Here is a 12,796-nt window from a genome sequence, read left to right on the forward strand (position 1 = left end):
CGCATAAATAATTATCAGTCTCTCATCCTTGAAAATCTGAATGAATAACCCTCTATTTGAGCCATCAGACCAAGTTTGGTTAGTTACGTGGGATGATGGTACATAAGACTCATCTAAATAAATTATTGGCCGTCCTTGCTCTCTGTAGTGTCTTAACGCACTGAAATATGTTATCCTTTTCTCTCGAATTTCTGGATTTTCAATTAATAATTTCCTCTTGTTTGCTGTCTATCACTAGATAAACCTCAGGTTCTTTAATATCCCCTCAAACTTTTCTCACAGCCCTGGAAGTTTATTTTTTCCCTTAGCACCTCCCTCAATAGTTTTGCAGTGATATCCGATGTTTTACAATGTGAAATTGTACACTAGTCTTCTTACTACACACTTATAGAGTCATCTAAATAAGTAAATGTTTTACATCATCAGCTTTTTTGTGTAGTAAAACTTGCCTTGCACTGATTACTAACCTTCAATTTTAAACTTACCGTTTATTTGAGCCACAACTTGCTCTGATACACTAGTTGCTGGAGCAGTTCTTTGAGAAGCCTTCAACAAGGAATATTAATGGTTTGATGGTCTGTCTCTTCCTTCATAAATTTATAAACATTACTCACGATTTCGGAAATGATTCTACCTTTGAATTTCGACTTTAACTTATCAGACATTATCAGTAAAAACAAAGCTCCAACAACCACCACACTCAGCACTGTCACAAAACAGACTGATTTTTAGCGAGTGAGATGAGTTTATTGCGGCAGTACGATTCAGAGAAAGGGGGCTATCGTTGATGAGTCATAGGAAATGTTTTTGGGACGCAGAGCATAATGCTACCCCACCACCCCTCCCACCTATCATCACACACTCAAGGCCTCGCGCGCAGGTAAAGTCCTCGAACTGTACTAGTGTTGTTGTATATTATAAACGCCAACTCTAAATGTACTGCTTAGGTATTCATAACCTATCAACAAACAAGGCTTACATGTATGTATGGGACGAGTCTATCGCATCAAGAGGGCCAGAGGAAGTAGGGTCGTTTATTCCAAATTTTGTTGAAGTTTATGGAAAGACCTCCAATTTGACCATGTATAGTGCGGAGGGCAGAACCGTAACATCAAAATTGCTGCACTATGTGATTTTATGGTTACAAATCCTGAGTATCACTGTACCGAGATTAATCACAAGTTTCTGGTCTCGGGACATACGTATCTAGCTTGTGACCAAGATTTTGGCCTCATCGAGAAGCAAAAAAGTACCAACCAGAAGTGGATGTGCCTGTTGATTGGTTGTGAGTAATACTTGCAGCTAGGAAACCACCTTTCTTTGTCAAAAAGATGGAAAAAGATGACTTTTTTCACACCAACACAGAAAAGTGCAAGAGGTAATAATAACAACAGTTAATAATAAAGCAGTAAAAGGAAAGAAAAAGGTACAATGGTTAAAGATGGAATGGTTGCAGTTCAAGGCCTCTGAACTTCTTACAATCTACGGCAAGTATTCCAACAATGTACATTTTGCAAAAGTTAACCTCAAGAAAAGAAAAACCAGTGATGTTAGAACATATCTTCTATATCCCAGAGGTAGAAAAGTTGATGAAAAACAAGATTTACTGAAGCTGCTTGAATATATTACTCCAAAAAAACATGGATTTTACTGTAACATTATAACTTCTGCAAGTGTTCTCTCAACAGGTCCCAAAAGAAGACAGTGAGGAGGAAGAAGAAAATGACGAAGAAGAAAACTCTTAAGAAAGTCAATGCTGAAACAATGTAGATAGACAGAGACATTTTATTAAGTTTTTGTAAAAGAAATTACTTGGTAAATGCCTACAAAAAATGCAAAGCTACAAAAATGTATTTTTTGTAATCATTATGACGAAACTTTGTATATATTTACTATGGAAAATAATTTTTCAATAAATTGTGTTTTTGTGCAAAAAATTCATTTATTTAAAAAATGCACATGGCCTAAACCACATTGACTTATAAATAATTAATAAAATTGATAATCAACAAATGGCCTAACCCACATTTTTATAAAAAATATTAAAAATATATACAAATATATTAAACAACATAAAAGTACTATTTTTCCATAATGCAATCACAAATTTTCAATATCCAGTAAAAAAATAAAAGTTTTAAAAATATTTAATTTTTGGCCAAAACAAATACTGAATATCTCAAAACTATAATTTTGGGTTGGGCTATTTGTATTCTGAGCGCCTCAACTATGAAAATATCTCTTACTGTCACATATTTTAATATGAAATATAATTAAAGTACTGTACGCCATGAAATAGACCATATACATGTAATTTACTCTCTCTTTCAGCTATTTTACAGAGCAAAAATGTTTATATAACTTTTATTCAATTCTATTGATGAGATCAATAACACAGCTTGTGCAAAATCAGCATTCAGCTGTCTTTTTACCATTCTTCAGCAAAAAACTCAGGTCTGAACCCACTGGAAACTCTTTGGATTTTTCATCTCTGAAACAAAACCATTAAATATTAATGATACAAATTTTAAAACATAATTAGGTGTATCTTAAATGAATAACAAGGATCAGAAAACAGAAAATCTTTATTTAAAAATTCTTCAAGAAATGTAATGGAGTTAAGGTTATAATAAAATAGATTAAACTCTTGATTTACAATGTCAAAATGAAGAACTCTTGATTCGTGTAGACTGGACGTTTCACAAGCCAGTTGTACAGTTATCTTTGAAGCGTTGTTCATTCATTGTAGAATTTCCATCCTGCATAAGATGGTTTTTTTCGTGTATTTAGTAGTACAGTATAATGAGGAGGAAGTTGGTAGTCAGCAGCTCTTCGAGTGTTGTAGACTCGAGGTGTCCTTACCTCTTGGCAATTCCAGTTGATCAATACGCATAACCACTGCATGAATATACAGAGCCATGACTCAAGATTTAAAGTGTTTTGTAAGCCTCTCTACAGCTTTCCATTGGGGTGAGGCTGGCAATTGCTCTTATGGCTTTTTTCTGAAGGACAAGTATTCTTTTGAGGTTGTGCTCGGAGGTTCCTCCCCACACAATTAGGCCGTATCTGATGTGGGATTCCACCAGGGCATGATACACTGTCTTTGCAGCCACCAGTCCTTCTATCCATTTCATTCTATGTATCCACCACATAGATTCTATAGCTAAGTTTCTTACTTAGTACATTAGTGTGAACGGTCCAGGGAAGGTCAGCATCTATTGTTAAGTCCAAAAATGTAGTTTGCTGTTCTGTCAAGATGTCAAAAATTGTACATATGTCGATAAAAAGCAAAAAAAAAAAAAAAACTAATGACAAGACAAGACAATTCTTTATTTTCACATTCATCAAGAAGGAAATTGCGTCAAATACATATTATCTTAAAATTTTTCCCAGGTTTGTTGTCATTAACTGCCTAGGTCTTCACATTCTCTGCGAGTCGGCTCTCCAATTCAAGAATTCTTTTACTGAGTAAAAGGGTCTCTCTTGGAACCAGGAGTGCAGGCTTCAACTTCCTTCCTTCCACTTTTTTTCCATTTTTGTGACAAATCAATTTGGAAATAATTACCAGATCCAATGAGGAAACTTTTGTCACTTTCTACAAAAAGTAATTAATAAACATCAATAATCTGCAAACAGAAAGTTTCCCATTTAATTAAAGTTTAGCTATGTTATTGTGTACAGTAAATTTTAAAAAAATGCAGGATATAATATATTGCCTTAGATTATACCACAATCAAACGACAATAGATCGCTGCACCCCTTGCAGATAGAAACAACCAGCCACCTCTCACTCGCATAGTTGTTGAACTACGTGAACACAATACCACAAATCCCTATAATTTCTAGCTCCTTTAATAAAATATTGCTGTTCACCAAATTGAAAGCTTTTCCTTTATCTATAATGGTCAAAGAAGACGAGAAGCATCTGTTATTTTTTTAACACTTTGACTACCGAATGTCTGCAGTGATGACACACACAATAATCATATAATCTATGGTAGCGAACATGTTTTATGTGGTCACTTCTATAGCTATAGTCCACAATGTTAACATTTTTATCAGCCAGTGGCGCAGTGCCTAATGTTGGTACATTTTAACACAATTACACCTTGGGATATTGTGGATTTGCTGTACAGAGTCTCTTAAGGCAAGAGATGTTAAACTTACATTTTAAATTAATCAGTTTAAACGAATAACATTTATGTCATAGAAGGACTATATTTGTGATAGTATAAGAAATTGCTTTATACATTGTTTTAAAAGTGCAATACATTTTACTTTTCATGATTGTGGTATTAGAAGTTTTAAAAAGATTACAAAAAATTTGTTTTCTTAGGGAATTTTTATGAGTTGAGGTGGTAATATTCTTTTTAAAATTATAAAATATGCTAACTTTGCAATACATCAAACTACTCCATAAATTGTAATTCCAATTCTACGATTTCACATCCGCTACCTATTAGAACAATTGGATTCAACTTACTTGGTGAAAAGTTTGGCGACTTGAGACAACCCCTTAAGCGTCGCTTTCTCTCCAAGGATGAGCAACATACTCCCCTCCCTCAGTCCCAGCACCGGGTACCACTCTTCACATTCAAAGTACTGCTGTATCCGCTGCTCTCTCGTCTCCTACAACATCACATAGTAGGGAGTTATGCACCAGGTGCCTATGGCACAGATATTAAATGCTACTTTAGGACAATCTACTTTAACCTACAATAAACTATGATTGTCCATTTTAACAAGAGTTTTCATTACTACTGGATGGCTCATAAGATTGAATGACAGACTTTGAATCTGAGGGTTCAAAGTTCAAACCCACACTGTATCTTTATACTTGTTGTGCGAGAAAATAATTAATTAGGATCCTTCCCTTATTTGAAATATTAAGTTTTTTCATACTCTGAAATATTTTTTCCATATTTTATGATTTATTTCTTTATTTTGTTTTATAATATTAAAAAAGAAATCCAAAACACAGAAGAATACTGTGTGCACATAAAATTATATTACGTTTAGGAACTAACCTGTATAACGCTCTCTAGAAATTAAAGTAATCAACGAAGATGACTGGGCTACAACTTTTGTCTAAGTAAGTTTTTTTTTAAATAGAGCAATACTGATGTACCTTTAATATTCAATCTATTTTAATTTGTATCTTCACTATTTATATACTTACAGTGTTTACAAAACTAATGTTTATTTATTCCCTGTATATATTTATAACTATTATTTTATAATGTACGTGTTTCTGTATATTATTGCAAATCTTCATAATTATTTTCGTTTTAAGTTATTGTTGGTTTTATTTTTTACAAATCAATTTTTAGAACACAAGTTTTTAATATTTTAGTGTACATAGGTAATTGAAATTTATATAGTTCTAGATCTTAAATTGAGAGGAAATAAACAGAAAAATAAATTATACTATTTTGAAATTTAGTTGTAGCATTACACAAATAACACCAAGTGGACAATGTCAATGTTTTATATAAGCCATGGCAATAAAATGAATACTAATAACTTATTAATTAGCATGACACTACTGAGGATGGTAAGTGTTGTCTAGCTGGGTTAGTAAACACCTTACACCCATATGTTGAGAGCCAGGGTCAGGCTCGATATAGTGAGGGTTGATGTTGAAAGGAACTAGGTTGAGCGCAGCAAATGTCGGAGGATACACAATCGGCATGTCGTTGGTAGTACAGATGTTGACCGTGGCTACGTTGGTTCCTGCACTAGCTCCTATGTAAGGAGTGCCTTCCTGAAACGTATAGAGAATCAATGTAGTGTTTAACACTTTTATTTACCTAAGCCTATAACTAAAAACTGTATTGCTGCATACATAGGAATGTACGACAAATAGGCTACCAATTTTGTAGTTTATTCAATAGTAAAGTAAAATATAAATTATTAGTATTCCTTCCTTGTGGATTACATTCAGTGAAATGAAATCCTTAAAATGCTTAATAATATGTCAGATTTTCGTCAATAAAAATTCCTAAACACTTCACAGATGTCACAAAATCACTATTAAGATTGAAATAATCAGTGTTTTAAAGGCTAAATACCATTTTTTGGGTCTTGACTTCATTTGGTAGGAAACCATTAGCTAAATCAATTATTAGCTTCAGTTACTGTGTTCTGAGCCAAGGGCGAGGTCATTGATATTAGGTGTAATGTTTAAGAAAGTACTATTATCAACATAAAGTATGGTACTATGTGCGTCGACAGATGATGGAAAATTATGTATTGATACTAAGAGGAGCAATGGGCCCAGGATTGATCACTGAAGAACATCAGGGATTTTCAACTGGGGGACCAATTCCCATCAATGTATACATGTGTTTACTATCGTTTAGGTACGATCAAAAAAACAGAAGTCTAGATCCATCAACTCCATAATATTTTTATTTACTCAGTATATTACAATAGTCAACACATTCAAATGACTTGATCAAGTCACAGAAGGTGGTCAAAGCAAAGATCCTGTTCTTTTTTATCAATTTCAAATTGTCTTTATTGAAATAGAGAAAACTTAAAACTTTGGAGAAAACAGAAGCATTACATATTCTAGCATTATACTTGTTGGAGACAAATATTAAAGCCCTTTCCCTTATACAAACCTGATCTACAATGTGAGTAGTAGCCACTTGGGTAAGAAAAGTCTGCCTCTGTGGCAGTGAATCAGTGTTTGGACAAGCAAATCAAGACAGGGTTACCTTGGCCTATTAAACACTTTTTTAAATGAGAAACTTATTATTGAGACCTGTTAAATTGATACAAATAATACTATAATGAGTTTCAACATAAATTTAACCAGTATTACTAAAGTGTATTGGACCATTGCTACTGAAAACAGACATTGTATTAACATTAGTAGAACTCAGGCCATTTATACAATGCATTTTCATACATTAATAGGTCATAAGGATCAAAGTTACTGAGCACATCAATGATTGCATCTACAGATACAGATTTCATCTGTAGATTTTTCATTTTCATTTCTAAGTACACAAGAATTATTATGATACATGTCCATCTAAGGGATTTGGTTTAATGGTAATGGTTTTGGTTGTACCGATTGTATTAAATAATAATTCTGGGGTAACTGGATTACCGGTGGAAGGAGTAGGTCCAGATGAATGATAAGGGCTGGACTGTACAAAAGAGGCTGCTATCGGCGAGGCGCGCATCGCAGATGGCAGTGTTTGATAACGAAATTGAGAGGTGGGGTGAGGTAGACGTACCGTACCTCCATCTCAGTTCATCGGAAGTGATTGTAACGAGTAGATTAAATAGTGCTTAGAGTAAATCTTTTTGCTAATTGTCATCGAACCTGCGGGTAAATGAACTTTTTAACAGGAGTCTAGTCAATATACATTCTTAGTTATTTTGTAATAATTTTGGGAAAAGAAATATTGTAAAAATTAAATTTAATGGGAATTTAGGAACTTGTCCTTTTGATCTGTGCAATATAAAACTTGTTGGTGCAGTGAGTACATGTATATAAAATTTTATGTAAAAATACTAAAAGAGTTTTGTGGTTATTACAGATGCTTTCAGCAATTTTTTGATTTATTAAATCTCTAACACTGAAGAATTTTTTTATTTTTAAATCTCTAACACTGAAGAATACTTTTAAAGTAAAATAAAGAAAATTAGTAACAAATATAATTGAATTTTGAAGATAAATTAAAGTGAAGAATTGCCAGACAGATTAGAGTGTGAATGTTTGAATTTTGAAAATTGAATAAAAGACAAGCTGTAAGAACTTTGTACATTTTGGAAGTGAAGAATATATTACAAGTTTGAATTTAAAAGTCATCAAGAAGTTTTTATTTTAATTTTAATTCCAGTTATTATTTTTAAGAAGAAGTTTTATTTTAGTTTTCGAACTTTATTTATTTCAGAAGATTTACTTTTATTTTTAAACCTTCACAAAAGTTTATTTTAAATTTCAAAGCTGACCCCTCATGTGCCAGTAAAACAGTACATCATAGAGGCCTATCACTCAGCAGCCTGAGACAATTTTCTCTTTTGTCTGCAGGGAGATGTAAAAAATGTCTCTTTTTACAGAATAGTCGCATGTTTAATCCCATGTTTGATCATTCTCCCTTTGAAGTGATCTAAATTATTCCTATTATTACATATTTCTGTGAGGGTAAAGTATATTTCTCTATATATCCCACCAAACATCACAAGCTTGTTGCCCAGACAAACATTACTATTTTATGTAAACAATTGTCATATCAACTAAATTCTTGTAACGTAAAAGTAAGTGATACTTTACCTGTAAAACCTTCTCTCTGATTGGCAGGACGAGCTTATTGTCATGTAGAGCCTTGAGAAGCCTGAACGTGTTTCCTCCGCCCACAAATATTGCCTGAGCAGAGGCTACAGAACGAGGCGGATCTCTAGATCTGTGAATACTCTCCACCTCAAAACCTGACAAGCCAGATTATACAATTTTATTACAAATTTTATAATGCAAAAATAGATCAAACAACTTACTAAACAAATCTATACAATATTACATGCTTAAACAATGTTTCAGAATTAATTATACTTAAACTATATCATACACATATGAGGTTTTCAATTTTGGAAATCAGATTAAATTAACAAAAACAATTAATATACATTATTCAATTCATATAAATCTCAGGTACCATGCCCAATCGTCATATCAAGGGATAGAACGAGGTTCACTTCTGATTGTTTTAGTAGCCTACACATCTCACAGTAATGAAACATTAATGGTCTCAGCTAAGGCAAGACATTTAACGAACAAAAAGTTTGTTCTACTCCAGAATACGGTGCACATAACTTTTTGCATCAACACTGTCGTTTTTAATTCTTGTTTTTGGATTCCATGTGTCTGTACCAGTAGATTCCATTGAGTATTGCTTGGATTGTTGAGTAACGTATTAAATCCAATTTTCATCACCAATGACAATTGGATTTTAAAAAACTACTCTTGTTTCATTACTATATCAGGTAAGAAATGTCAAAACCAATTGTTTGGGGTTGCGCATGTTTGAGAGCACTTTTTGGACCCAGCCGAAACACAACATGTGATAACCTCACTGGCTGGTTACAATATCAAGAATAACAGTTCTCGAGACATGAAAATTCATCTCAAAACATCTTTATTGTGGTTATAATTATTTTAACAAAAGAGTGTCACCTCAATAGAACATTTAATTTGGTTTCTTTGGTTCATTAGCAAACACTGTTGCAATTACATTTTATTAGAGTTTTAATTTGTAATGGTCTACTGCAACGTTAAACAAAAATACTTACTAGAATTTAATTATGTATTTACACATTCATATTTCATTCAGTAGGACAGTATATCTCTAGTGTAAAAATATATTAATGTTTCTTTCAATGAATAATCTGATAACAGCACATTATTTTATCTAAATTATATTTCATATTAAGTAGCTAACATACTTGGATGATACATTATTTGATATAGTTTCTTATTACATATATGACATTGCTGTATACAAATATGTTACAGAAACATACCCATTTTCCCAAAAGCTTTTCTAGCTTTATCTTCATATGCATCGTGGTCATGTAAAGCATACGGAATGAACAGTATTCTGCACACATTGTTCCTGAAAAAAAAACACTAAATTATAAAATACATTCACCTCTACTTTCTGCTCACCACTTTATAACTTACTGTATGTCATAAGCACCAATGATTAAGTCTGTAAACTTCAATTTATACAGAATCAATATATTTGGTTGTACAGAATCGGAAATGAGTAATATATACAAAAGTTAGCATATTTCAGGTATTAATAAAGATTTTGATCTGAAAATCCCCCTCTCCAGTACAATAGAAGTATACAGTTTACAAAAATGCATTCATTTAAGTAGTCAAAGTTAAAAAATATATATATATATATATATATATAATTTCAATAAACATTGAATCACAAAAAGTACTTGCTTCGCCGGGACTCGAACCCGGATCTCTCACTTGCCGGGTGAATATGCTACCGTTACATCACAGAGCCCTCACTTTTTACGATTCAATTATTTTGTATTTGGCCATTTCTTTCACTGAAAGAAACGTTTTTATGCGTTTATATATATATATAAACATACCCGGCAAGTGAGAGATCCGGGTTCGACTCCCGGCGGAGCAAGTACTTTTTGTGATTCAATGTTTATTGAAATTATATATATATATATATATATATATATATATATATAGACTATATATAAAAAACAATAAACACGTAATCGTATATATAATAATAATACAATTATGTGTATTATTTGAAAGTGTTTACAGCTGTTGATATAGATTTTAGATTAATTGTTCAAAATAATTAATCAGTAACGATTGGTTATATCAATAGTTATGCTTAAGTAATAGGCTATTGTTTACTAATTTCGATATAAAAAAGTGGGTCTGCATATCGTACTCTACACGTTTTTTGTTCATCAATAAATTATTAATATTTTAGATTTAAAACAACTAAATTATATTATAATTTAAAATATCTATGTAATTTGTTTCAACATTTATGTTTCTATAGTTTAGATAATCATAAAAATGATTCTATTGTAGTGAGGGCCTCTTATTATACTCCAGCCTAATATTGAATTATTCATTTGGATCAAAACAATCAATCCATTCGATAATAAGAATCAACTAACGAGTGTTGGCCATTAAAGTCTACCTCAATAGACTAGCCTAGGCTAATTTAAATATAACCTAAAATATAAAGAATTTAAAACAATTCGGAACATTCTTTGCAAACCGCCTAAAAAAGCCCTTCCTGATATAAAAAAATAATGTGGTTTTATATAGTTTCAAGTAATGTAGTTAAAGTAGCCTAAACCTTAGTAATCCTTATTATTGGCCATAGGAATACACGGGTACGGTCCAATAAGCGGACCCGGTTTTTTATATCGAAGAATATAATCATCGATACCTAATATTCGCATATCGAATCATAGACTATCAATCGATATAAAAGTAATAACAATCATATGTTTAAATTAAAATGTGAATTTAATGATAACAAATAATAAATGAACATAACCAAAATCAGGGAAACTCATAACTTTAACTAAATGAAACAGAACGAAAACGTTTTTACTAAAGTTGTGTCCACCATTACCTTCTTTTTTTGCATCTGAAGACGACCATGTTAGCTCCTCTGACAGTTACATTTGTTACCTTTCCACAAATATCACATAATGGATTCTTAGGTACTAACCCAACATCCTGAAGCCATAAAAAACATATTTTATCGTCTTTTAAAGCAATTTCGTGAAGCTTCCTAAGATTGACGGCCATTTTAATACACAATGTTACGTGAAATTTAAAATATTACCTTGTATTATTTGAAAGTGTTTACAGCTGTTCATATAGATTATTTAAGTTGTTAAAAACAATTCATCAGTATCGATTGATTATATCGATGGTTATGATTAAGTAATATCGTTTGCCAATTTCGATATAAAAAACCGGGTCCGCTTATTGGACCGTACCCGAATACACCTATAAAATACCAAAAAATATAACGGAAATGGGCTAGCCCACAGGTCAGTACATTTTAAAGGCATAGTGAAAAAATGAATAGGCTGGGTCTAAATTATTAATATAAAATATCCTAGTGCTACAGTAATTTTTCCAAAAGACAGTTCCAGAGTACCATAAAATAACATATTTTTCTCCTAAAGGTATTAAGCCTATGTTTTTTGGCAAATTCTGATATTTTTTTTTTAACCTCTAAATTACTTGATCATACCTTGTTAAAAAAGATTTAATATCATCTGCTGCATACTGGAGAAATTCTGAACCAAATATAGTGCCAGCTGATAGAAGTAGTAATTGTCTAGCAGACATTGTGTTTGCTTTATCCACTATTTAAAACTAAAACTTAATAAATTATTTCTATAACCTCAAGACACGATTTATGTCAACAATTGTAGTTCCAGAACAGTTACACGTATTAGAGAGGGGAAATTCACTAGAAGAACTTCAAAAAGATCGATTCTTTTCAGTCACATTTCATTAGGCTTATCATCCACTCAAATATCAACACAACTTTATTTACTATCCCATATCTGAACTTGTCTAGGCTCTATTTGTATCTCGTGAGCTGAACCTAAATTCAGAACTGAACTGAACTACACTACTCAAAGACTTACGGTGACTTACCGACTAGAGTAGCCCGCGCCAAAATGACACATTGGCATTTTAGGCGATGTTGCCATATCGCTGCTGGCCCCAGCTGTTCTCATATTTTACATGAGTACGTAACATGAACCATGGGATTACCATAGCTGAGTATATCACTACTTATACTTAATTGTGACGTTGCTCCTTCCAAGAGATCTTATTTTGTTTCCTTTCCAAACGAGATCCCACAACTTTGTACTTTATTGACCATCTTTGGCTATTTCAGACTCTGGAAACTCCAGTGGTCTTCTCACTTCCTTTATTCCACACCTCTTTTCTGTGCATCAACCTCTCTTTAACTCTTCAGTTCTCCTCATTACCCATTTCTTCCCCTGTTGGTTAGCTGTGAGAATTCGTTCTGACAATGTGTAGCTTCGGCGGAGTTCAGACGCCACCCACTTCGGTCCTTTATCGGGTAGTAACATAAATGCAAAATAAATGCATAAATGTCGGATTCTGCATTGTCTCGGGCAAGCCCCTGTCCGTCCGTTTGTTCCGAGACCAGAAAAACTGAGATCATGCATCAAAGAACTGGTGTGGGACGTGTCCGAGACGAAGTTACACAAGTTACCCCGA

The 12,796-nt window shown here is 32.7% G+C and overlaps 1 protein-coding gene across 2 annotated transcripts; it reads right to left on the reverse strand.

Annotated features, from left to right (window-relative positions):
- Positions 1-2,293: 2,293 nt before the first annotated feature.
- LOC124364864 (alpha-aspartyl dipeptidase) lies at positions 2,294-12,253 on the reverse strand. 2 transcript variants are annotated; one of them, XM_046820658.1, is made up of 6 exons: positions 12,200-12,253; positions 9,538-9,629; positions 8,294-8,448; positions 5,591-5,764; positions 4,484-4,629; positions 2,294-2,491 (listed from the first exon to the last, which is right to left on the reverse strand). In XM_046820658.1, the coding sequence occupies exons 1-6, from the start codon at positions 12,235-12,237 to the stop codon at positions 2,410-2,412; spliced, it is 687 nt and encodes a 228-aa protein (XP_046676614.1). In that variant the 5' UTR covers positions 12,238-12,253; the 3' UTR covers positions 2,294-2,409. The 2 variants fall into 2 exon arrangements, with proteins under 2 accessions (XP_046676614.1, XP_046676613.1); XM_046820657.1 differs by lacking the exon at positions 12,200-12,253 and adding an exon at positions 11,787-12,190.
- Between the last annotated feature and the right edge of the window lie 543 nt (positions 12,254-12,796).

Source organism: Homalodisca vitripennis, chromosome 6 (genome assembly GCF_021130785.1).
Source record: "Homalodisca vitripennis isolate AUS2020 chromosome 6, UT_GWSS_2.1, whole genome shotgun sequence".
In the NCBI taxonomy this organism is placed as follows: domain Eukaryota; kingdom Metazoa; phylum Arthropoda; class Insecta; order Hemiptera; family Cicadellidae; genus Homalodisca; species Homalodisca vitripennis.